This window comes from Danio rerio, chromosome 4 (genome assembly GCF_049306965.1).
Source record: "Danio rerio strain Tuebingen ecotype United States chromosome 4, GRCz12tu, whole genome shotgun sequence".
In the NCBI taxonomy this organism is placed as follows: Eukaryota; Metazoa; Chordata; class Actinopteri; order Cypriniformes; family Danionidae; genus Danio; species Danio rerio.
The window spans coordinates 55,015,199-55,042,502 of NC_133179.1; the positions used below are offsets into that span (position 1 = coordinate 55,015,199).

At 44.0% G+C, this 27,304-nt stretch overlaps 2 protein-coding genes across 6 annotated transcripts in view; both read right to left on the reverse strand.

The window, feature by feature from the left end:
* The window catches only part of LOC103910797 (uncharacterized), a 1,018,570-nt gene that overhangs the window by 807,816 nt on the left and 183,450 nt on the right, over nucleotides 1-27,304 (reverse strand). The gene's annotated exons all lie outside the window — the stretch shown is intronic.
* Nucleotides 3,286-25,340, reverse strand: LOC137491250 (uncharacterized). Its single transcript, XM_068220407.2, has 7 exons — nucleotides 24,569-25,340; nucleotides 9,321-9,494; nucleotides 9,014-9,187; nucleotides 8,726-8,899; nucleotides 6,459-6,632; nucleotides 5,510-5,556; nucleotides 3,286-4,807 (listed from the first exon to the last, which is right to left on the reverse strand). Exons 1-7 carry the CDS (start codon nucleotides 25,180-25,182, stop codon nucleotides 4,272-4,274), a joined length of 1,893 nt encoding a protein of 630 aa, XP_068076508.2. The 5' UTR covers nucleotides 25,183-25,340; the 3' UTR covers nucleotides 3,286-4,271.

A 27,304-nucleotide genomic window follows, 5' to 3' on the forward strand; every position in this document is an offset into this window, starting at 1 on the left:
AAACACCTTTCACAAAAGCATCGGCCTCTTTCAAACGCCAAAGCATTTGAACGACAAGGATGGGATTCGATTGACTTGGCCACTTTGTAATAAAATTTTGCAACAACATCCTTCAAAACGCTAAAAGAGTGAGAGTAAAACAAGTTCCACAGAAGCACCAGGCTCTCTCGAATGCCAGGACATATAGCGACGAGGATGGGATTTAAAGAGCACAATGGATTAGCAATGCCAGCTGCTGAAGGATTGTCCATCAATATTTCACAAATGTTGAAGATAAGAGCCAATCGGAGCGATTGGGTCCAACATTGTAGCCAATCACGTTGCAGCGTCTCAACATTTGCAGCCAATCGCGGACCGTAGTTCTCAACATTTTCAACATTTGACCAATCAGAGTCATGGCAATGTTAAAGCTGGGGAAGGAACCGTTCCAAGATTCACCGCTAGGTGTGCAGTCAAACAGGTTAGTCAGATGTCAATCAATTTTCCGAACTGAGCCGAAGGTACACGAAGAAATAACAGGGTCATCTGGAGGCGGGTCAGAGGTCAAAAAAGTTTCTTGACCTTCAGTGATTTTCGACAAACAGCATCATTCGACAGAGCACAGCATCGTTTTGTTTAAAGTTCAGGATTTTTTTTCTGATAGTGATTTCTTAAAAAAGATAAGAAAATCTACATAATTGCACGTATTAATGTTTTAGTGTTTTGTATTTCAAATTTGGATACTTAAATCTAAAACCGTTTAATTTATAGGAGAAAAAATGTCTGAAAAATTCCACAAAGCCATGTCAGACGCTGACTGGATTTCACGTCTGAAAAAGTTTGCCAGAACAGGAGTTTGGCCATCAGATGAGGGCAACAGGAACAGGCCAGCTCCTCGATAAAAAAAGTGGCTTGAGATTTATCAAAGGGTGTTTATTTCGTTTACATGATATAACGTTTGTTGAAATTTGCTTAACTTGTTAAGCTTCAGTACATTCAGTACAGTATCTATGTAAAACATGTCATACTTGTTTTTAAATATTAATGTGTTTTAAATTGCATGTATTTTGAGATTTACGTCGAATAATTTACTATAGTTTGACCGTTTATGAGAGTGATTTTAAAAGGTGGGGGAATGGATTATGAATGTACAATACATGCTGTGAGTTTACCTGCAAGCTGTGTGACAAGCGTGCGTGCGTAAAATTTTAGTACAACACCCTAGTCTTTTGTTTCAAGTATATCAGTATCTAGCAAGATGCCCAAACTTCTGACGTACGAAAACGTTCCTTTATCGAAGTAGTTCACAACTATCCATTAACAGAATTTGTAATGTAGTCAAATGTGTAGTTGGTCAACGGATGCTAGCGACAATGTTTTTCCCCCCTGTAGTTCAGTGTTTTGTTTTGTCTTGGACAAACGCAGCTGCATAAATCCTAAAGTTTTAAATAAAAGTGAAACTATCAACAAAAAGCTTGACCGCTTTCAAGCTACAAATACAAGCACTGTCATTTACAGCTCATTGCTGCCTAATGGTGTTAATGGAAGTTTTTACCAGTATTATGTAATGTATGAGTGAATGGTCTTTTCCAGAAAAATTCCAGAACATCGTTGCCTGTGTGAACAGTACATGTTTTAACTTACTGGTAAAGACGTTCCAGATATTTTCTGGATATTTACCAGGTAACACTGTGTGAAAGGGTCGTTTATAGACGTTTATTAGCCTTGGTCTTAACATTAATATTAATTTGTGCCTATTCCACATTAAAAAAAACGGTTTAACTCTGTTTTGTTTGGGAACTCGCGTGGTCAGAATCTTTATTGGGCAGCGTTCTGCACAAGCTGTTTAAAACAGTGGACTAGTACAGTCAGATAATTTTCCATCGAACTGTGTCATAGCTCATTACCACAAGGTTGACCTGATTTTAGCCCTCCTTGATGCCCACATTGCCCAAATGCACCGCACTGCTTTCGCCTTAGCTCGCCTCCAGCTCCTCTTTGAAAATTAATGACTTCTGGCTACTTTGACAGTCTCGCCAACAACGCTTGAACGCACTGTAAGAGTCAATCTCATGTTTACTGCCTGTTTAGTGAGGTACTTACAATATTTGGCATGCCTGTTTTTTAACCAACTCACTGATTTCACTAACTTCAAGTTGTTGTTAATTGCATCTTAGCAATTTCAAGTCATTTTTATTAATAAAGTGCCTATGCAATGCAGATTGTGTCAAAGAAGCTTTACAGTGATGAACAGGGAAATGATCAAATCCATATAACAAAATGTAATTGTTGAGAGATGTTTTCAAAACAAAAATTGCACAATTGATTCATTGATAGTTTGTTTGACTGACTGTTGATTTATTGTCTGAATTGAATGATTTTACTCACGTTTTGTTTGTATGCAGCAATTTCAAGTCATTATTAAAGTACATTTAAAACACTATGTTGTATGTTGTGCTATGTATTGTGTGTAAGTTCCAGTACGCTTTAAACACTTCAGTCGTGATATGCTAGTAGTAGTAGTAGGTTGTGGATGACCGTGTAACAGTAGATTACATGTGTCTCATAATGTATGATTTGCAGTTGTGTATTGTAAAGGCGAGTACTCTTTAACCACCTCAGTCTTGGTAATGTAGCATAGTGCTGTTTGTGTGTTGTGTATGATCGTGTACCTCTGAAACACACTGGTCCCTCTAATGCAGAGAACTGACATGTTGTGTGTGTTGTAAAATTACTGTCCTAATAATTCAATAGGTCCCTATATAGACCAATTATGTAATAGGCGGGAACATTTTTGGAAGGGCCGTGGCTGTCCTTGTACACCACCATAATATCATACAGTATAATCCATTTTAATGTGTGTATAGATAATCCAAAGTGATGTATGAGATCTGCAGAGGAAAACAAATTTTTTGATATGTTTATTATATCTGTAGGACATCGGGAAAGGGGTGTCCCCTTATACCACCACCCAACTTGTTTGGTGATCAAAGTCCTGCTATACCACAAAAACCAGTATGTGTGTGTGTGTGTGTAACTGTGGCTGAATGTGCAGATGTGTCCACAGACGTGCTGAATGTGTGTGTGCTGTGTGTGTTGTGATTGAGAGAGCGTCTGGTCTGTGTTCAGAAGCTCCTCCTCAGTGTCTCTGTGTTGGTCTTGATGGAGCAGAAGCCTTTATTTCTCTGAGCGCAGCAGGAAAGCTTCAGCTAAACTGTGTTTTCCTACTTTAGTCAATCCAACACTGAAAACTCCTCATCTAGTCAAGAGTTACAGGCTTATTACTGGACACAGACATTACTGAGCTTGATTTATTTGCTTTATTAAGCATTATTAATCCACAGTTGTGCTTGTGAACATCAGTTAATGCACTGAGAGTCAACAAGAACTAACAGAGAACAACTTTACTGTCATCAACTAACATGAACAGATCAATAAATACTGGAATAAATGTGTTTTTATTGTTCAGTTCAAGTCAAATCATGAAGAAGAAGAAGATCAGAAGAGCAGAAACAAACGTCACACTTCATTTCTCCTTTATTCATTGAGCTGCTGAATTTCTTTACAGTTGATTCAAGATTTGACAGAGATTCAGACAGGATTCAGACATTTCCATGTTCATCATCACATTCTAATATCAGCAGTGGATTTGACATTGACTTTTATTATTTGTGCTCAAACAACAGAGAAACAATGAAGAAGATCAATCTGTAGACAAGAATGAGCTGATCTGAACACAGCAGCATCCTGGAGGACACTTCATCAACATCAATGATGACACTGATGAAGACTGACACTCACACACGCACGCACACACACACACTCACACACATAACAGTGAACACATACACACACACAGGCACACGCGCACACACACATACACACACGCACAAAAAGCACGCACACACACACACACACACACGCACGAAAGCACGTACACACACACACAGACTTTCTCACACACACATGCACATGGACACACACACACACACACACACACACACTGTATGCCGTGCACACACAAACACAGACTCTCTCTCACACACACACACACAAAAACATAGACACTCTCACACTACACATGCACACGCGTACACACAGTAATATATACACACAGACCAACGAACACATGCACGCACGCACACACACACACACAGACACAAAAAAACTCTCTCCCACACACACAAACACAGACACTCTCTCACACACAAGCATGCATGCGCAAACACACACACACACACACTGCTGTGACTGCTCCTGCAGAGGATTCTGGGTAAATTTCTCATCAGTCTTCATCTCAGTTTCACTGATGATCCATAACTAAGAAACCCAAACCCAAACCCAGGGCAGAGCGGCTCAGTGAATGTGGTCTGGACTGAGTGGATGAGGCTCATTGTGTCTCTATAGATGTTGTAGAAGATCAGAGTTCCTGCACTGTGATCCACAAACACTCCTATTCTCCTGCTGAGCGGCTTCACCGGGAGAACAGTGCGTGTGTTATTGTGACTGAATATGAAACTGGAGGAATCACAGATCAAACTCCAGGACTGAGCACTAGATCCAAACTCACACTCAACACCTCTTCCCTTCCTCCTGATGCTCTTATATGACACTGATATAAACACATCATCATCTCCACTCCAGTCAATCTCCCAGTAACAGCGTCCACACACACTCTCTCTGCACAACACCTGAGGATCATAATCAAATCTGTCTGGATGATCAGGATACGGCTGATTCTCTCTCACACTCTTCACCTCTCTGTTCTCCTCAGACAGAATGAGATGAGTGTGTGCTGTGTTTGGATCCAGAGTGAGGAAACAGACATCTGAACACAAGAACACACACATTTACAACCACAGCTGTGTGTGTGTGTGTGTGTGTGAGAGAGACAGAGGGAGTGTGTGTGAGTATGTGTGCGTGCATGCGGGCATGTGTGTTGTGTGTGTGTGTGTGAGAGAGAGAGAGAGACAGAAAGGGGGAGTGTGTGTGTGTGTGTGTGTGTCCATGTGTTCACTGCTGTGTGTGTGTGTGTAAGAGAGAGAGAGAGAGAGAGGGGGAGTGTGTGTGTGTGTCCATGTGTTCACTGCTGTGTGTGTGTGTGTGAGAGAGAGAGGGTGTGTGTGTGTAGCAAGTGTTCACTGCTGTGTGTGAGCGTGAGAGAGAGAAGAAGTGTGTATGTGTGTGAGAGTGAGTGTGTGTGTCTGTGTGTGAGAGAGGGCCATGCTTGTGTGGGAGTGTGTGTGTATATGTCTGATTGTGTGTGAGCGTGTGAGAGAGAAAGGGTGTGTGTGTGTGTGTGAGAGAGAGCAAGGGTGTGTGTGTGTATGTGTGTGTGTGCGCGTCAGCATGTGTGTGAGAGTGCATGTGTGTGTGAGAGTGAGTGTGTATGTCTGATTGTGTGTGAGCGTGTGCGTGTGAGAGAGAGAGACAGAAGGGAGTGTGTGTGAGTGTGTGTCTGATTGTGTGTGTGCGTGCGTGCGTGTGTGTGATTGAGTGTGTGTGTGTGTGTGTGTGTGTGTAGTCCTACATTTGCGTGGTCCTGCTGTAATCCTCGTCTCTCCTCCATGATCCAGACTGTAAACACACACAGATTAACATTCAGTCAGTACACAAACATCAGCTTATAACACACACACACACACACACACACACACACAATAAGACATGTGGAGTGTGTGCTGAATGCTGGATTGTGATTGGCTGATCTCAGTGCATTAATAACTGCAGTAAAACAACATGAGTGTGTGTGGAGCTGTCAAATCAGCTTCTGAATGACACACAGAGCTTTTAAATCAGATGTGGAAACAGAAAACAGAATGGAAACACAGAAACAGACAGATATAAAGACTGAAGGATTCATTCAACGATCAATTGACAAAAGCGCAGCACAATAATAAAGCAGAATTCAGTGTTAAATAACTTGAAATATGATGGAGATTTTCATCTTCTGTCAAATGCCTCTTCATCATCTCCAAACAGACTCAGAACTCAATCATTCTGAGCTGAGAGTGTGTGATTAGTGATATGAGACTTGCTGGAATCACTCATTTACACATTCACAACTGTGATGACAAATCTGATTCACTGTGGAGCTCAAAGACAAACACTAGTACTTTGTGTGTGTGTGTGTGTGTGTGTTATATACTATACATCTTGTAAATGCAGATATTTAAATGTTTTTTTAAGCTTTTAGAAAAGTATATTTTCAGTTTTTGTAATAAATGTACATTTGTCATTAATTCTTCCTGCAGTGTATAAAACACAGACCATTGAGAAAATAGATTAAACCTGTTTGTTGTCCGAAAGCAGAGTGGTTCTTTAATTTAATATATAATATGGTCAGATATTCTTGGCCAGAGATTATTCAGAGGGCTGTCACATTTAAGTAAAAATCACAAAAAACATATAAATGAAAATGGCTGTCAGGAAAGAGTTAAGAGCATTCAGCGTTACGACATCAGTGCTGCTCCACATACTTGAGTTTGTCCAGTGTGTAGTTTGGATCCTCCAGTTGTTCAGAGAGCAGCTTGACTCCTGAATCTCCTGGATGATTGTAGCTCAGATCCAGCTCTCTCAGGTGTGAGGGGTTTGAAGTCAGAGCTGAAGACAGAAAACCACAGCCTTCCTCTGTCACCATACAGCCAGACAATCTACAAACACAGCAATAGTCCACATCACACAGTTGGACAATCACACATCTCTTTGTGTTGTGAAGATGTTGACTGCTGTTTCTGCTCATGTCAACAGCAGTGATGAACACACACATTAGCTCTCCTTATTGATCGAGCCCTCGCATCAGCACACACACACTCACACACTCAACAAGGACTCGACATCATCTGTAGAAGTGTACAGAGCAAAGACATTGTTCATAATACACCACATCAAGCTGTAAAGTCTGCTGTGAGGAGGAAGAAGACACACTTGAGCTCAGAAGATCATCTTAAAGTCATGTATAAAACACAACAGGAAATAAGCTGATTTCATCATTTATATTGTGATTCTGTTGTGGACTAAAACCAAAATAAGCTCAGACAAACACAAACCCGCTCTCTTCATGTGTTCATCACCTGACCCACAGTCACATTCACACTGATGCTCCATTAGGAGACTTTTATTATGTCAGGAGAGAAACACCTGATCAATATTCATGACTGCTGACTCTCCTCCACATTCAGCCTTTACCAGATATTGTTTTAGATGAGCGAGTAATCAGGATTATTTCACACACTTTATCATGAGACTTTTATTTGTTTTCAAGAAACTGAAACTGCACAAATATGAGAGCAGCTCAAACCTTCAGCAGGACACAAAACAGCTTGACTTTAGCGTTTAACTCTGCTGCTTTCACACCTCCAGATCCACTGTTCTGCTCTGAAACAGGATTAACACTGGTATAATGTTTATTTGTGTTCTTGCTGCGCTTCACTTTCACACAGAAATGTTGAATGTTGACACCCACAGACAGACACAACCTGGTAAAGTTTTCAAACAGTGAACTAAGACTGCAACTATTAGTGAAATCTATATTAAAGCTCTTCAAATATGATTTAGATTTACAGTAATTGTTTTTCATGTTTAAATCTGATTTATTCTTGTGTTTAAAGCGTTTGTCATTCCTCTACTTCAGTGTCTCAGACTCATTCAGAAATGAATATTTTATTTATTTATTATTTATTATTTTCCTGATTTTTCCTCTTATTTTAATTTTATATTTAATATTTTTTTTCTATAAACACATAAATTTAAGTGTGCTAGTTTTTGGACTGTTATCATAAGGTATTTTGTTAGATGAGCTCCAGATTTGGCTAATCTATTGTATATGCACAAATATAATACTGTAGAGCTTCCTATTAAAATATGAATGTAAAAGAGAGATTAGTGAGGGGTGTACTTATATTTGCTGAGCACTGTATATTGTTCACCCAGAGTGTTTACATGGTCACACAGCAGTAACACAACAAGCACTGAGTTTGGGCTAGCTACTGCAGATGGACATTGCTGTACACTGCCCTTGATGGGTGAGTAGGGGAGTGTCTGTTGTTTATGGATCTTATTTCAACTACATTTTTTCTCTAAAACCTACTGACCACACATAATATTTGTTTTCTAAAAAACACAAGCATGTACATCAATATTTCTCACATATTATTGTAGTTCAGTTTGTGCTGAACACAAATGAAACACATGTTGGCCAGTTCTGTGTAATAAGTAGCTGAAATAAGCACAGATGTCAGGGCATGTCAAAACATCTCAGGGGTCCCAAAATCACCTCAGACCCCTGAGGGTTAACTACAGGTATAGTATGAGCAGTGTGAAACATAATCACTGATAAACCATAATTCCTGATATCTGGGGTTTAGTATCACCCAGGGTTAACATGTTCAAGCATGAAGAGCTCTAATATGAAACTGTCTGACTGTAGTTATTGTAGAGTGGAGAATCATTTACCTCAGTGTCTCCAGTTTACAGTTCACAGTCTTCAGTCCATCAGAGAGCTTCTTCACTCCTGAATCCTGCAGGTCATTGTTACTCAGGTCCAGCTCTCTCAGCACACAGTTTGAGGATTGTAGAACTGAAGACAAACTCTCACAACACTGAACAGTGAGTTTACACATGGCCAATCTGAGAAAGAGCACACATTACTAAAAACCACACTGTTAATGTGAACAGTCTGACGTAACAAAACAAAAAAAAAAAAAATCAATCAATCAATCAATCAAGCAGGTGTTTAAACTCAGACCTCAGTGTGTCCAGTTTACAGTGTTGACTCTTCAGTCCATCAGAGAGAAGCTTCACTCCTGAATCCTGCAGGTCATTGTTACTCAGGTCCAGCTCTCTCAGCACACAGTTTGAGGATTGTAGAGCTGAAGACAAACTCTCACAAGAATCGGCAGTGAGTTTACATGTCATCAATCTGAGAAAGAGCACACATTACTAAAAAAAACAGCGTTAATTTGATCTGTCTGATGTAACAAAACAAAAAATAAATCAATCAATCAAATAATCAATCAGATGCTTGAACTCAGACCTCAGTGTCTTCAGTTTACAGTGTTGACTCTTCAGTCCATCAGAGAGCTTCTTCACTCCTGAATCCTGCAGGTCATTGTTACTCAGGTTCAGCTCTCTCAGCACACAGTTTGAGGATTGTAGAGCTGAAGACAAACTCTCACAAGAATCGGCAGTAAGTTTACATGTCATCAATCTGAGAAAGAGCACACATTATTAAAAACACACTGTTAATGTGATCTGTCTGATGTAACAAAACAAAAAATCAATCAATCAATCAATCAATCAATCAATCAATCAATCAATCAATCAGATGCTTGAACTCAGACCTCAGTGTCTCCAGTTTACAGTGTTGACTCTTCAGTCCATCAGAGAGCTTCTTCACTCCTGAATCCTGCAGGTCATTGTTACTCAGGTCCAGCTCTCTCAGCACACAGTTTGAGGATTGTAGAGCTGAAGACAAACTCTCACAGCACTGAACAGTGAGATTACAGCACTGTAGCCTGTGTAGAGGATAAACACAATATGTATGTGTTAATCTGGTGTGTTTAATAGTCTGAAGCACATCTGACTGTAGTGACTGGTTTAACTTCACTAATTAGTGAGCACATCTGCTGATTTTAGCTTTAAATAGTATGTATGTCTATTGTTACGGCTCAGTATCTGTGCCTGTGTTTGTTTGTATTTTTTTTCTCTCTCCCTCCTTCTCTACCTATCATTTTCTTTAGGTCCGCCCAGCTCATCTACCTATTGGCCAAGCTAGATGCCAGTCATCATTACCATTTGTGATGACATCATCATTGTCCAATCACAAGCAGACTTCCCCACTTTAAAAGGAAGCCGGTGCAGTCGAAAGCTAGCTTGCTTTTTGCTTGCTCACTGTTGTGTGTTTGCTATGTTGGTTGGCTGTGTGTTTTGCTGGATGGCTGGATTATGTGACAGTTTCTTGTGTTATGTGTGTTATAATCATTTGTGCTGAAATCGATCTTTAAAAGTGTTCTAATTGTGTTTTCTCTTTGATTACCAGATATACGACATCAGTGGGATTCGAGGAACAGCTACATGTAGGAGATACCAATGTATTATACACACTAGTTTAGAAGTGTGCGCTACTAATTGTAAGTTTTATTTACGTTTGTTTTTAGAAGTGTAGTTTATATAGGGCGTGAAAACGCTAAAGACTTTTCTTTCTTTTTCTTTTATTAGATAGTATAGAGATTGTGGGTTCTAGTTAGAGTTGTGTTTTGTTATATTATTTTCTTTTCTTTGGCGCCACTTTTGTTCCTCCTCCCCTTTATTACAACCATTTATTTATTCTTGTTTTCTTTATTTTGTATATACTTTGTTTATCATTTATCCACTTTGTAAAATAAACACTTGTTTTGGCATAATTTGGTTGTTTGTCTGCTCCATTGCTGCCACCATTCATATAGAGTCATAAGTTTTAAATGTTGCTTCAACCCTAGCGTTTCCATCTTAAAATAACCATAACATTTAATTGGGGGCTCATCCGGGATATCTAAATACTAATTTGACATGCTTTAGAGAATTTTAGAGACCGGAAGATATGATTATTTGTGTTTGGTGGTGACAATTGTGCTAGAGTGAGTAGTGCGTATATTTCAGGCAGAGAAATATTGTAATACTAGTTTGCCTTATCTAGGTAATGGAGGTGTTTAGTGTACAAAACTTTATAAAAAACCCAACAGTAGAGCAGATTAGCAGATGCAGAAAGCAGGACTTATTGCTGGTGGCTGACCACTACCAGATTGAAGTAAGTAAACACAGTCGTAAGGCAGAACTAAGGGATTGCATACTTGAGAATTTGTATAAAAAAAAATGTGCTGCCAGTGGAAAAGGTGAGTGAGAATGTTGATAAAGTAATTCTTGATGACGTGGCGGTCGAACATCTTAGTGTGGGTGCTGAGGAGGATCTGCGGGTCAAGCTAAGGTTGATGCGGAGGCAAAGGCTGGATTGCCTCCCTTTGATCCATTCTCCCCAATGTCCTCTGTTTCAAGAAGTGATGCGAGACTGAAAGTCCGTTTGGCACGCTTGCAACTGGAAGCTCATGATAAAGAGCAAGCTCGGCAGGCTGAAGTTAATTTGCGTTTGGAAATACGCAAACTTGAGATCGAGGCTGAAACGCAGATCAAGCTACGGGAACTAGATCTGAAGGCGATGAAGATTTCCTCCTGTTCTGCTCCACCGTCTGCCACTGCCTTGCCCCCCACTGCCACTGATGTTTCAACTCTGACTGATACTGCTCCACATGCCTTTGACATTGGTATGCACATTGTTTTGGTACCACAATTCAGAGAATCAGAAGTAGATTCATACTTTACTGCATTTGAGAGAATAGCTACTTCTTTGCACTGGCCTAAGGATGTTTGGTCATTGTTATTGCAATGTAAATTGCTTGGTCAAAGCTCAGGAGGTATGCTCAACTTTATCTTTAGAAGATAGTTTAAAGTATGATTGTGTGAAGTCTGCAATTCTAAGAGCTTATGAGCTAGTTCCAGAAGCTTACAGACAGCGTTTTAGAAGTTGTAGAAAGAATGGTACACAGACTTTTGTTGAATTTGCGTGAGAGAAAAGGCTACTATTTGATAAATGATGCACAGCTAGCAAAGTGGATGATATGGAGTCACTGCAGGAATTAATGTTGTTAGAGGAGTTTAAAAATTGCTTGCCCGACCGTGTTGTTGTGTACTTGAATGAACAGAAAGTTAATTCTCTTTCACATGCAGCTGTTTTGGCTGATGAGTTCATTTTAACACACAAAAATGTCTTTGCACCTGTGCGTTCAGACAAATCACAGATTGCTCAATCTCAACCTAGTCGTTCTAAAAAGAGCACCGTTCCTGAGGAACGCGCCTGTTTTTATTGTCGAAAACAAGGTCATGTCATTTCCGATTGCTTGGTTTTAAAAAGAAAACAACAATCTCAAGTTAAAAGCGTAGGGTTTTTAAACACTCGCACTGCTTTTAAGATTCCTGACAATAACAAAAACAATGACATTGATGACAAGTACAAACCTTCCATTTTAGAAGGATTTATTTCCTTATCAGAAAATGGTGATGAAAGGGTGAAAGTGAAAATACTTAGGGACACTGGTGCGCTGCAGTCTTTTATTGTAGCAGACAAACAGTTGTCTGGCGACACCTACTGTGGATCTAATGTAATAGTTCAAGGAATTGAGATGACTTGAATTACAGCACCGCTGCATCGTATACACTTAACAAGTGATTTGTGTACAGGATTTGTTCGAGTTGCAGTTCGGTCGTCACTACCTGTAAAAGGCATTGACTTCATCCTTGACAATGATTTGGCTGGAGGAAAGGTAACGCCTGTGTTGGAGGTTCTAGATAAGCCAGATGTAAGTATCCAATTAGACTCCTGTTCAGATCCAGAAATTTTTCCCGCATGCGCAGTCACGCGCGCACAGTCACGCAAGATGGAAAATGTGGTTGAATTGGCTGATTCTTTTTTTCTCTCCTTTTTTGGCTGGTGAAAATTTCACTATTGAGGATTCATTGGAAAATCAGGCAGGAAAGGCTAATGTTGATGTGACTGAAAATAATCTGTTACAGTTACCTGTGTCTCGTGAGAGAATTACTATGGCTCAAAAAGGAGACCAGTCTCTTGTGTCACTTATTAATGCTGCTGTTTCAGGTGTTGAGAACAAAAAGGCAAAGAGTACATTTTTCATGGACAAAGAGTTATTGATGCGAAAATGGTCTCCAAGTGCAGATGATGATCTGGAGTGGGATGCAGTGTATCAAATTGCTGTTCCAACTCCTTACCACCAGCATGTGTTATATCTTGCACATGATCATCAGTTTGCTGGTCATTTAGGGATCACAAAAACTTACGATAGGATTCTAAGGCACTTCTTTTGGCCTGGTTTGAAGAAAGATGTGGTGAAGTATTGTTGCGCCTGCCACACATGCCAAGTAGTAGGGAAGCCGAATCAAATAATTCCACCTGCACCCTTGATTCCTATTCCAGTAGTGAGTGAACCATTTCAGCACATACTTGTGGATTTTGTTGGACCGTTGCCTAAGACAAGGTCAGGTAATCAGTTTTTGCTTACAATAATGTGTGTTGCAACTAGATTTCCAGAGGCTATACCTCTTAGAAAAATCACAGCACCTGTAATCATCAAAGCACTAATCAAATTTTCTCTCCAAACTTTTTGAACAGACTTTACAGTCACTTGCGATCAAATATCGAGTGTCAAGTGCATACCATCCTGAAAGCCAGGGTGCACTTGAACACTTCCATCAGACGTTAAAGTCTATGTTGCGAAAATACTGAGTACAATGAAAGATTGGGAGGAAGGTGTTCCTCTGATGTTGTTTGCTACTCGAGAAACGGTACAAGAATCTTTTGGATTCAGTCCTGCAGAACTGGTTTATGCTCATTAGGTAAGAGGTCCTTTAAAAGTCTTGAAAGAACGAATGCAATCGGTTGATTCCAGTGCAAAAACGAACATACTAGATTATGTCAGTAAATTTCATGAACGCTTACACACTGCGTGTACCCTTGCTAAAGATGCACTAACTACTGCACAGAAAGGCATGAAACGTAAATATGATAAGAAAGTGGTTGTACGATCATTCACTGCGGGTGATAAAGTGTTAGTACTCCTACCGGTGTCTGGCTCTTCACTTTCGGCACGTTTTTCAGGTCCCTACATAGTTCAAAAGAAAATCAGCGAAACAGATTACATTATTCTTACGCCTGATCGGAAACGTAAAACTCGTGTGTGTCACATAAATGTGCTTAAAGCATATCATGCAAAAGAGACACTCGGAAAAGACTCGTCCGTGTCAAACACTGAACCTGCTGTTCCTACCATTTCAGTCACGCAGTCATCTTTTGAAGAGAATCGGGATGCTGATGATGTAGTACTTCGTCACACTCAACAATGTGTGAGACTGAAAAATTCAGATTTTAAGTGATCTCAATTCATATCTGAAGCATCTGTCTTGTGACCAGAGAAAAGATATTATTGCTTTAATATTTGAATTTAATGGTGTGTTACACGATGTTCCAACACAAACAAATGTGTTGAAACATGATATTGATGTGGGTACAGCCCATCCTATTAAGCAGCATGCTTATCATTCAAACATGAATAAACGATCATTGATGCGCAAGGAAGTAAACTATTTGTTAGAAAATAACTTGGCAAAACCTAGTCATAGTCCGTGGAGTTCGCCATGTCTGTTAGTACCAAATCCTGATGGTACGTACAGATTTTGTTCAGATTATAGAAAGGTTAACTCTGTTATTGTTGTGGATAGTTACCCGTTACCACGAATGGAAGATTGTGTAGACAATGTTGGTACAGCACGTTTTGTTACAAAATTGGACATGCTCAAAGGCTACTGGCAAATTCCTCTTACTGACAAAGCTTCAGATATTTCTGCGTTTGTTACACCTGACTCGTTTGCACAATATACATCTATGGCCTTTGGACTTCGAAATGCACCCGCAACATTTCAACATCTTGTAAACTTAGTTCTAGGTGATTTACCAAATTGTAGTGCTTACCTTGATGATGTGGTAGTCTATTCTATGACTTGGTGTGAACACATTTCGTTGTTAAAAGCAGTTTTTACAAGACTGTTAAAGGCATCTCTTACGTTGAACTTGGCCAAGTGTGAATTTGGTCAAGCCGCAGTCACATATCTTGGAAAGGAGGTTGGACAGGGAAAAGTACATCCAGTAGAAGCTAAAGTGGTTGCTATATTGCAATTTCCAGTTCCTACCACTCGCCGAGAACTGCGACGGTTAAGTCTTGAAGCTGTTACTGAAAAAGCTCTATCACCTCCACATATCAAGCATGATCGTGAAACTTGCAAATAGAGTCGATCCTTAGTGTGAAGAGATCTCACGGGTTGGTGTATATTAATTAGAAAAGAAATATACTCAGAGGCCATGGAGGGATTTATAAACATACAGCAGTACTTTGTACTTAATTGGCAGCGAGTGTAGAAAAACCAGTACAGGTGTAATGTGCCTTTTCTGTGCCTGTTAAAAGCCTGGCAGCTGAGTTCCCCTTCGGGGGGAACTTCAGCACTATAAGTGGATTTGATTGTAAAATCCACGCATTGGGAGGTTCGGTTCAGAAGCTACTCGTCTGAAAGAGTATTGAACGGGCCAATTAAGAATGAATTGGCAGCGCAAGCCTGCGCAGGTGAGCGGCATAAGCAATCAACTGAGTATATAAGCTCACCTGGCGCCAGCAGACGCTATCCTTTTCGCTTCAGAGACTTTCTGATCGAGTCGATGAGGGTTCCTTCTGCTGTGACCAGCGATTCTGAGCGAACGAGAGCATTCTCCCGGTCCAGAGTGTGTACACGCAGTGGCAGACGGTCGAGCTGGGTTTCTCCCTTGCCTGGCGTTCTTTGGGTCCGGTCCTCCAGAGCGGTGCGTATAAAGTTGCAAACTTCACAGAAAGAGCAACACAGTCGTGCAGCACGTCCTTTTCAGGACGGCGCTCCGACTGTGCGTTTCTGGATGCGGTGGTTTCCTGTCCTCGGATGATGGGCGCGGGCACTGCGTTACATGTCTGGGGGTCCAGCATGTTAATGCGCTGCTCGCGGGCAGTTCATGTCGTCATTGCGATGCCATGACTGTTGCGCAAGATCGCGGTTAGCCTTTGCAAAAGGGCGAACCACCCCAGTTGTCCCCTGCTCTGCAGCGGGCACTCGGGCAGATCTGAGGGTTTCAGCGAGAGATAATCCGTCGCCCACGGGCCCGCGGACCTCCCGCTCCTCTAAGCGCTCCATCCAAGCTTCGGGCGGGGGAAGCGATCCGTCTAACAGATGGTAGCCCTTACGCCCGATGACACCGGAGACCAGATGTCCACCGCGGCATCGGAGGGTGGGCTTTCATTGTCCGATGATGATCCAGACCCGCTCGCCCCCTTCGGGCTGGTGAGCGCTGTCACTACGGATCCTGAAACAGACATGTTAGCCGTGCTTTCCCGGGCTGCTTCGGCCGTGGGTTGGAGATGGTTTATCCCCCAGCTCCGCGGCCGGACCGACTAGAGGGGCGTTCCCTTCTTCCCGGAGGTGCACAGTAGGCTCACGCGGTCTTGTAAAGCACTTTTTTTCTGCTCGTGCTGCGTGTTCCTCCACCCTAACCACTCTTGACGGTGAAACAGCCAGGGGGTATGTGGCGATTCCTCAGGTTGAGTGCGCGATGGCGGTAAATCCGCGCGGCGCCTCTTCTTGGCGGGGTCCGCCTCGTCTCCCATCCAAAGCCTGTAAGTTATCTACCTCCCTCGGAGCTAGAGCTTACATAGCTGCGGGCCAGGCTGCTTCCGCCTTGCATGCGATAGCCACTTACCAGCGCTACCAAGCGCAGGCGCTGGCCGAGCTGCACGAGGGTGGGTCCAACCCAGGCTTACGAGCTTCGCACCGCCGCCGACTTAGCTCTTCGGACTACTGAGTCCGCTGCGTGTGCGTTGGGGAGGACGATGTCCACATTAGTGGTCCAGGAGCGCCACCCCTGGCTGATATGCGCAAAGTCGACAAAGTCCGCTTTCTTGACTTCCCCATATCCCCAGCCAGGTTCGGCGACACTGTCTGTGAATTCACCCAGGAATTCAAGGCGGTGAGAGAGCAGTTGGTGGGTGATGTCTTATCGGCGGTCCGTAGCCCGCTCCGCCCGCCGTGCCATTCATACCTGCTCCTCGCCGAAGGCGCCCGTCTACGAGAGCTGCTCCGCCCCCGCACACGCCTCCGGCGAAGCGAGCGCGTCGGGCACCTCGGAAGCAGGCAGCCCCCCTGCCCAGAACGCCGCTAAGTCCGGCAACGGACCGCGAAGCGCCCCTGGGACAGGCCATCTGGAGAAGAGGGAACTTGCTCTTTCCCCGCTGGAGGGCGGGGCCCTATTTCCAACGGCACTTTTTACTGCCATGAAAACATTATGAAAGGGCACTTTTCACTTCCCCAGATGTGACAGCCCGAAATCTGCCAGTCTGGGACGCTATGCTTTCTAGCTTGCAGATTCGGTGCGTTTCGCCAGTGGCTCACGAGCGCTGGGAGGACGGTCTCCTTTCTCCCACCCCTCGAGCCTCCCCTCCGGAGCTCGGGTTTGGAGTGAGAGCAAATATCTCACCTCCAGCTTTTCCGTGGGACCCGCGAGCTTCCCGGATCAGCACACCCACTCCGCGCTGCCCCACTGCTGGTACGTCAGCGATTGTAGCGATGAGTCCATTAGCGAGAGCTCTGCCTGCCTGGTTAGCGCGGGCCAGCTCTTCGCGGTGGCTCATACGCACAATCAGACTCGGCTATGCGATTCAGTTCGCGAAACGGCCCCCCAAGTCACGGGTGTGTATTCACCAGGGTCAGCCCCCTGTCCGCCCCTGTCTTGCGAGAGGAGATTGCTGTCCTCCTGGCGAAGGATGCAATCGAGCCGCTCCCTCCAGCCGAGATGGAGAGCGGGTTTTACAGCCCACGCTTCATCGTGCCCAAAAAGAGCGGTGGGTCACGGCCAATCCTAGATCTGCGCGTTTTGAACCGCTGCCTGCACAAGCTGCCGTTCAGAATGCTCACGCAGAAGCGCATCCTCCGGTGCGTTCGTCCTCTGGGTTGGTCTGCAGCATTAGACCTGATGGACGCGTATTTCCATGTCTCCACTCTTCCTCGCCACCGACAGTTTCTGCAGTTGCGTTTGAAGGTCGAGCTTGGCAATACAAAACCCTCCCCTTCGGGCTCTCTCTGTCTTCGCGGGTCCTCACCAAGCCCGCGGAGGGTGCCTCAGCGCCCCTTCGGCTCGCGGGCATCTGCATACTCAATTCTTTACGACTGGCTGATTTTTGCCCTCTCTCGGAGCAGTTGATTATGCACAGAGACAAAGTGCTCTGGCACTTCTACCTGTGGGGGTTTCAGGTCAACCGAGAAAAGAGCAAACTCGCCCCCGTGCAGAGGATCTCTTCTCTCGGGCTGGAGCTGGACTCGGTCACCATGGCAGCGCGCCTCTCCGGAGAGCGCGCTCAGCTGATGCTGTACTGTCTGAGAGAGCTCGACAGTAAAATAGTGGTCCCACTGAAACTATTTCAGAGGCTCCTGGGGCATATGGCATCCGCAGCCGCTTCATGCCGCTCAGATTATTCTATATGAGACCACTTCAGCACTGGCTTCACGATCGAGTCCCCAGACGCGCATGGCACGCGCGCGCACACCGAGTCTCTGTTACTGCGCTGTGTCGCCGCGCCCTCAGCCCTTGGAGCGACCCCTCGTTCCTACAGGCCTGGGTGTCTCTAGAACAGGCGTCCAGTCTTGTTGTCGTTTCAGCAGACACTTCCAACACGGGCTGGGGGGCTGTGCGTTGCGGGCATGCGGCTGCGGACCTGTGGAAAGGTACCCAGTTGCATTGGCATATCGCCTGGAGCTGTTGGCAGTGTTCCTCGCTCTCCACAGTTTTTTTCCGGTGCTGGAGCGGCAACACGTGCTGGTCAGGACGGACAGTACGGCGGCGGTGGCGTATATCAGCCGTATAGGGGGTATGCGCTCTCGCCGCATGTCTCAGCTCGCCCGCCGTCTGCTCCTCTGGAGTCATCCGCGGCTGAAATCGCTGCACGCCATTCATATTCAGGCAAGCTCAACCGTGCAGCCGATGCGCTCTCACGGCAGCCTTGCGTCCTGGAGAATGGAGACTCCACCCCGAGTCTGTTCAGCTGATATGGGCGCGATTTGGGGAAGCCCAGATCGATCTGTTGCTTCCCCCGAGATCGCTCATTGCCAGTTGTTCTTTCCCTGACCGAGTGCTCTCGGCACGGATGCACTGGCTTACAGCTGGCCTCGGGGCACGCGCAAATACGCGTTTCCCCCAGTGAGCCTGCTCGCGCAGTTACTGTGCAAGGTCAGGGAGGACGAGAAACAGGTTGCTGGTTGCGCCCCTCTGGCTCAACCGGACCTGGATGTCAGAGCTCTCCCTCGCGATAGCCCTCCCCTGGCAGTCCCTTCGAGAGAGCACCTACTCTCTCAGGGACAGGGCACCACCTGGCACCCTCGCCGATCTTTGAAGAGATTTTAGACGCGAGGAAGACTTAGGTAACCTCCGATTGCGGTGGCTAATACCGTCACTCGGGCTAGAGCCCCCTCCCCGAGCGCGCCTATGCCCTGACGTGGAGTCTATTCACTGAATGGTGTGTCTCTCGCTGAGAAGACCCCCGTAATTTGCCAGATCAGTGTTGTGCTTTCTTTACGCCGAGAGAAGTTGGAGAGCAGGCTGTCGCCCTCCACACTCAAGGTTACGTGGCTGCCATCTCCGCTCTCATAACGCGGTGGCTGGCAGCACCGTGGGAACGCATAACCTCATCATCCGGTTCCTCAGGGGAGTTAAGCGAATTAATCCACCCCGCCCCCTCTCATGCCCTCTTAGGATCTCGCCCTCGCTACACAAGCCGCGTCAGATCCCTTCGATCCTCGACTCAGTATCTTTCTGTCCCTGAAGACAGCTCTGCTGGTCGCGTTGATATCGATTAGAGGGTCGGGGACCCGGAGGCATTTTTCGGTCAGTGACTCGTGCCTGTAATTGGGCTGGCTTCTCTCACGTCCTGAGACCCCGCCCGCGATATGTGCCCAAGGTTCCTACCACTCCGTTTTAATACGAGGTAGTGAGCCTGCAAGCGCTGCCCTCGGAGGAGGCAGACCCAGCCCTTCTTATTGTCCAGTTCGCGTTTTGCGTATTATCCGGACCGCACTCAGAGTTTAGATCATCTGAGCAGCTCTTCGTCTGTTATAGCGGTCGGCAGCAGGGAAGTGCCGTACCGAAATAAGTTCCCACTAGATTGTGGATGCCTTCTTTCACTATCAGGGCCGAGATGAGCCGCGTCCCCCGAGAGCGCGTGCGCACTCCACTCGGAGCTTCGCATCCTCTCGAGCGCGCGCACGCGGCGCCCCTCTAACAGACTTCTGTAGAGCTGCGGGCTGGGTGATACCCAACACATTTGCAAGGTTTTACAATCTGCGAGTGGAGCCGGTTTCCTCAAGGGTATTAGGTAACCCTTGGTGATTGAGGAAACAATTCGGTAGGGTGTTGAAACACGCTTGCTGCGCCATTTTCCCTAACACGGAGATACGTGCGCCTTTTTATCTGTCAGTAACGTTCCCCGTCAGGTGAGCCCTGCAGATTCCTCCGTGGCCCCCAGCACTGACTCAGCGGAGGAGTCACTTGCTGGCCCACTACGTTGTAGGTCTGCCCGCTGGTCAGCCCGCGTTTTGGGTAAAGGTGCCTGCTATGCGCGATCCCCACTAGGCGATCCCATATGCTTATTCCGCCACGGTTAAGTCCCCCCCCCTGGGCGGACCCGTGTCTTCCCTCCCCGCTAACCACTCTTTTGCTATGCGTACTCCCCCTTTTTAGGGCTAGTCCATATGTAAATTCTGCCATCTATCCCCCCTTGGGTAACGGATGGCCTCCGCAGCGTCCTCCCTATCGGGATTGCACGCTTCCCAACGTACTGTCGTATTTTCCTAGAATTATCTAGATGCTCACGACTTCCCAAAAAATATATATAAATCCGTAAAACTTCTGTTGAAGTAGGATAAATTAGGGCCAGGGACACGTTGGAGGACCGCGCCCCCCATGATGTGGGTGCGTCACACTTGCTTGACTATCTCCTCATCGGGGGTGTTGGTAAGGTGCAGTCATTATGGCGCTTTCAATGGGCTCCCAATGCGTGGATTTTACAATCAAATCCACTTATAGTGCTGAAGTTCCCCCCGAAGGGGAACGTTCGAGGTTACTAAAGTAACCCTTCGTTCCCCGAGGAGGGGAACGGAAGCACTATACTCCGTCGCCATAATGACTGTCCCTTAGCTGTTGAAAGTCTCTTCAGCTTAAAAAGGATAGCGTCTGCTGGCGCCAGGTGAGCTTATATACTCAGTTGATTGCTTATGCTGCTCACCTGCGCAGGCTTGCGCTGCCAATTCATTCTTAATTGGCCCGTTCAATACTCTTTCAGACGAGTAGCTTCTGAACCGAACCTCCCAATGCGTGGATTTTACAATCAAATCCACTTATAGTGCTTCCGTTCCCCTCCTCGGGGAACGAAGGGTTACTTTAGTAACCTCGAACGTTCTCCAATCTCTCATATCAGCCAAACAATTTAACAAAGCCTGAAGAGAGGATTGATCCTCAGATCTTTTGGGGAAGTAGATTTCAGAGTCATCAGCATATAGATGGTAATTTATGCCATGCTTTTTAAAAAAAAAAAACTCCCAATGGAAATAAGTAAAGGGAAAACAAAACTGGACCCAACATCGAGCCCTGCAGAACCCCCACATTAATTGAATGACAGAAGAACAAGAGTTGCCCAAACTGACTGATGTAGTTCTATACTTCAGATATGGAGAGAACCAGTCCAAGGCTAGACCCTAGATATCAGTGTGTTTTTTAAGCTGATCAATGAGGATGTCAGGATCCACTGTATCAAAAGCAGCAGTGAGATCCAATAATAGAAGAAGAACGGGTACCTGAACCAACCTCCAGCAAGACATCATTTGAAACCCACAATAGAGCGGACTCTGTGCTATGACCAGCTCTAAACTGACTGAAATGTATCAAAAACGTTATTATTAAACATGAAATCATTCAGCTGTACAGACACAATCCTCTCTAAAACATTTGAGATAAAAGGTCAGATATACAGGATCTGCTCTGGTTTACTGTCTAGTAGTCCCTGCCTTGGCTTTGTCCTCCTCCCTGTCCACCTGCTTGTCAGTTTCCCCCTCACCATCTGTCCTGTACTCTGTCATGGTTTCATTAACCTTTCTCTCCCCCATCACCCTTGTCCACTGAAACACCTCTAGCTGCTGAACTCACTCTTGTTTTGTGTTTTCCTCTGAGGATCATCTGGAATCTTCTCCTTGAAGGGAGCTGTGTCACGGTCCTGGTTGTCCTGTCCTTGTACTGTTGTGTTGTTCTCTGTGTTCACCCCAGTTTTCCCCATGTTACTGTCGTAAATATTGAATTCTCATTAATTACAAATTATCAGACCAGAGGTTTTGAATATCAGAAAATAGACTTTATTCTCCATAATAAAGCCGAGAAAGAGCAGAGCAGACCCCAGAGCATTCTGAAGTCTCTCCTGGACACCTTCTGAAGTCTCTCCTGCACCTTCTGAAGTATCTGTGTTTGTTACAATTTTTATACAGGATTATTTGACACACCCCTAAGTCTCTTTTTAACTCTTGACCATTTTTGAATAGGTTTTCTAGTCTAAGGGGTCCTGCTATTCTTGGCTCTCAGCCCACTAGCTCATGTCAGCAGAGATGTTACAGGTCTATGTCAGCAAAGTATAGATGCAACTTATGCAAAGGATTAAGTGTTTATATACATTGTCATGAAAGCATAATCACTTGATAATATGTTACTCATTCTAACTTCTGACACATAGCTTCATAGAAGTATTTAACATATATAATCAGTGCTTTACATATTCAGTTATTCTACACAATCAGTCACTCAGCCTTCTCCTAGTGTTGCTTCTGTGCAGGCACTCTCATCTTACACAGACATATCACTGTATTTTTAACACATGCTGGCATGTTTGCTGCAAACACTACATACATTTTGAGAAGAGAAAATTAACTGCTTTACACTTAGAAAATACTTCACACTGAGAGAATAGAAATCTTCTTCATTACTTGCCCAGTTACTCTTCACCCCCTTGTTAACTCCCTAGTCTCTGTGTTTAAGCTCCTCTGTTTCAGTCATTATATGTTGATCATTGTTTGCTGTATGTGTGTGTTTCTCTTGCTTGTGTTTTCTGCTCTTCAGCGCTGGCATTTTCTTTGTGTATGGATTATATTTAACATTAGAACTGAACCTAGATCCACCTCTTGCATTTGTTTTGCCTGCCTGCACGATTAGAAGAAGATATAATAAAGAAGAGGGTTGCATGGCGGTTCATTGGTAAGCACTTTCGCCTAACAACAAGAAGGTCGCTGGTTTGAGTCCCAGCTCCAGTTTCTCCCACAGTGTGAAGACATTTGTTATAGGTGAATGGGGTGAACAAAACTGACCATAGTGTATGAGTGTGTGTCTGAGTCATTGTTACCTTATAATTATCAGCATAGATATGAGTCAAAATAGACAGAATGGAGAAAACATCAGTGTGATCATTCCACTTCAGTCCAGAAAGGACTTTAAAGTTGCTGTATCATTTTATAGCTGTCTTGTGTGCAATTTAGACAATTACAGCCATATCACCCTGCAGCCCAAGACCGGTTACTCCCTGAAGCTAAGCAGGGCTGAGCCTGGCCAGTACCTGGCTGGGAGACCACATGGAAAAAATAGGTTGCTGTTGGAAGCGGTGTTAGTTAGGCCAGCAGGGGGGGCACATCCTGTGGTCTGCATGAGTCCTAATGCCCTAGTAAAAGTGAAGGGGACACTACACTGTCAGTGGGTGCTGTCATTCGGATGAGACATTAAACCGTGGTCCTGACTCTGTGTGGTCTTTAAAAATCCCATGGCACTTTTTGTAAAGAGCAGGGGTGTAGCCCCGGTGTCCTGGCCAAAGTCCCTCAATCAGCCCTTACGATCATGGCCTCCCAATCATCGCCATGTCTTTTTATGACAGCTAAAAACCATTAGCTATTGACCTACATGGTAGAAAAAACAACTGGTGTGTAAGTCAATGATTACAGGTTTCAGCTTTCTTCAAATTATCTTCTTTTATGTTCAACAGGAGAACACAAAGTTTTAGAAAGGTTTATATCCATAAAGAATGAGTAGGAATTAGTAAATTCACTTTTTGGGTAAGCTATCCCTTACACAACAACTGCCAAAACATGAATCTGAATGTTATTTAAAAAGCACTAAAAAATTACATAATGAACAATTATTAATGTATTTTGCAGTTTAGTTGATATCAATATTGTTCATGTTCATTAACATGATGTCATGTCATTTCTTATTTTCATCTGCTTATCCATGGCCGGGTTGTAGGGGCAGCAGTCTTAGGAGAGAACCCCAGACTTCCCTCTCCACAAACACTTGCACCAGCTCCTCCTGGTGGATCCTGAGGCATTCCCAGGCCAGTCGAGAGACAAAGTCCCTCCAGTGTGTCCGGAGTCTTCGCCGAGGCTTCCTCCTGGTGGGACAGATGCCCGAGCCAACTCAGCTGACTTCTGCTGTTCAGTGTTTGAACTCTCAGCAGTGAAAAGTAAACCACACTGAACTGAACTAAACTGAACATCAACACAAAACTGAACTGACACTGTTTCAATTTACTATGATCTTCTATGTGAAGCTGCTTTTACGTAAACTACATTGTTAAAGTGCTATAGAAATAAAGATGAATTGAATTGTCGATGTGGAGGTGCAGTGGCTCTACTCTGAGCTCCTCCCATATGGCAGAGCTCCAAACCCTGTCTATAAGGGTGCACCCTGCAACCCAGCGAAGCAAACTCATTTTGGCTGCTTGTATCCAAAATCTTGTCCTTTCGGTCATGACCTAAAGCTCATGACCATTAACATAATATACTGTATTATTTAAATTCAGGAAATGTCTACTACTTAGATGGGAAAAAAAGGACGTTGACTTACAGAGCTCTTTTGGAGGTTTTGATGACTGCTGATAGTCTGATGAGACAATCGTCTGATCTCTGGAATTTCTGAAGCTCAAACTCCTCCAGCTCCTCCTCTGAGGTCAACAACACAAAGACCACAGCAGACCACTGGGCAGGTGAAAGGTAAGGAGACAGACGTCCTCCACTAAGTTGAGACTGAATCTGTTTCAGCAGAGTTTGGTCGTTCAGTTCATTCAGACAGTAGAACAGATTGATGGATCTCTCTGGAGACAGATTCCCTTCAAGTTTCTGCTTGATGTAGGCAGTTATTTCCTCTTTGCTCTGGTCTCTGTCATCCTGCTGTGTCAACAGGCCTCGTAAGAGTTGTCGATTGGACTGGAGTGACAGACCGAGAAGGAAGCGAAGGTAAAGGTCCAGATGCCCATTCTCACTTTCCAGAGCCTTGTCCACTGCAGTCTTCAGGAAATCAATCATGGACTCATCTCTGCTGTTTTCTGCTTGTGTCTTGTCATTGTCAAGAATCAGATGTTGATAAAGGGCTGCAATGAACTCCTGAATGCTCAAGTGAAGAAAGCAGTACATGGTACCAAGAATGATTCCCGTTTCCTCCTTAAAGATCTGGGTACACATGCCTGAGTACACAGATGCCTTATAGACGTCAATGCCACAGTCTTGCAGATCGCTCTCATAGAAGATCACATTGTTTCTTTCCAGCTGCTGGAAGGCCAGTTTCCCCAGTGAAAGGATGAGCTTTGGATCCCAGGAGACATCTGCTGTGTTTTCTCCATCATACTGTAGGGATTGTATACAGTTTAACCCAAAGAATGACCAGTCTGGTAGATGATTAAGAGCCGGAGTCAGAGATTTTAAAAAAATAAATTAAGTTTACTGAAGATAGTTTGCATTTTCATTCGCAGAAGCCAGCTTCAACACTCTCAATGAGTTCCTAGGCCGCTCTGCTTACAGATTCAACAATCGAACAATTATACTCTTTACACAAGTCCAGAAAGGGTGGGATCCAGGTAAACAGTTCTCATTGGTTACAACAGAAATAGACAATTCTAAATACATGCGTCAAAGAAACATAGTATCTACTTCCAGATATGGATGGCCTTAATGTGTGCGTCAAAGAAAGCCTTGTATTTGTATCCAGATATGGATGGCGACCTGATGCCTAGAGGTGAGGTCGCCCTAAGTTATTAGGAGCTGATCTCCAACCTGTAAAAAGCTAAACCAAGAACACAATAGACACAAAAGACCATCTGTGTTAAAGACTCCAAGGATGTTTCTTGTACGTTCAGCTGTGTTATCAGGCTGGTTCAAGACTGTTTCCATCAACAGTCTGCTGCAATATCTTGGCTACACACAGTCTGTCTCCACACAAAAAGGAATTACATTACTATTAATTATACTCAAAAACAGATCAATCAAACAGCTATAAAATTATAGGCAATATATCAGGACAATAAAACAGGTGTCTTCTTCTCCTCTGTATTGGACCTCTAGACATAGGAACAGATAGAGAGAGAGAGAGAGAGAGAGGTCTCCATGACCTATGACCTGGTCTGTGTGTCTCCTGAAAACAAAGTTAAAATAGACAGGCAAAAAGAGAAACAAGGACACAGAACATTCTTACAGTAAGCAGTTTTAACTTATTCATTAGTTAAAATCAATTCACAGTTAAATACTGAGAAACAGGATGATGAAAAGGATAAACGGTGGTCCATGATGAGATGAATTGGAAAGCAGAAATCCGAATCCTTCAGTCCCCCCTTTTGACCCGAATGGAGTCCAAACTCCACTTCCGGTCAGCCAGTGAGGTCACTAAGGAGAGTGAAAGTAATGACTCATGCTCCCTTAATAAGTTCGCAGAGTTTTCTTCACCCCTTCTTGGACAAGCTGGAACCTAAAAATTCCAGTCCCCAAGCTAAGGGCTCTTTCACTCTCCACTCACAAAAGGAGTTCACGCTTCTCATCATCGGTGGGATTAAGGGTCCTGCAAGCAGAAGTAAATACATACAAAAAACAACAGCGGACTAAAGTCCAGAATGTGAACACAAATGCGCAAGCCCTAAAAGTCCTCCAGAAGTAAACAACTCAAAATTCCATCAATACTTCCTCTGATGCATCTACAACTTGCTCCAACTCTAAATCCAAACATACAGGCCAATTCTAAGGTTCAGAGATTCTCTGATCAGACACAAAAGGTCATCCACTCGACCTAAGCCACACAGGATTCAAATTCATGACCTGCAAAAACATCTTTATTTTCACCAGTTTTAAAACCTTCATCAGCATGTTCTGTAACTTCAAATTAGAATAATGAAGCATTTTTACATTAACACACATTAAACATGCTAACAGCACAATAGTCCAATTCAGCACCACTACCATGTTTAATTATTACCTAGCTGAACTCCTTGTCAGTCAAGTCCACTTAAAATATCTTTTCATTCAAATAATGATGTGATTGTAGTGATGCAACACATTCCTCTGTATTATTGATAGGAAGTGTACAAGCACCCTTGTCCTGGCTATAATGAGCCAAATTCACCTTCACAGTTAACAAACTAATATCAAATCCACTCTCTGGAAGCCGGGCTAAATGAATTGAGCCAGACCCTCAGTCACCTCAAAGAGACTAGATATAGATATTACCTGTTACCTAAAGACCAAGAAAGATGTAATGGTTTTTACAAACTATTAATCCAAGTCATTAACATGCAATAAGAGGGATTGTGAATCCATTTCT

Coding starts and splice junctions, on each gene's coding strand:
- LOC137491250 (XM_068220407.2), bottom strand. CDS start 25,182: ATGTGTACCCAGATCTTTAAGGAGGAAACGGGAATCATTCTTGGTACC. Junction 9,495..24,568: donor AAAACCTCCAAAAGAGCTCT/GTAAGTCAACGT, acceptor TCCTCTACACAG/GCTACAGTGCTGTAATCTCA. Junction 6,633..8,725: donor TGTAAACTGGACACACTGAG/GTCTGAGTTTAA, acceptor CTGTGTTTGTAG/ATTGTCTGGCTGTATGGTGA.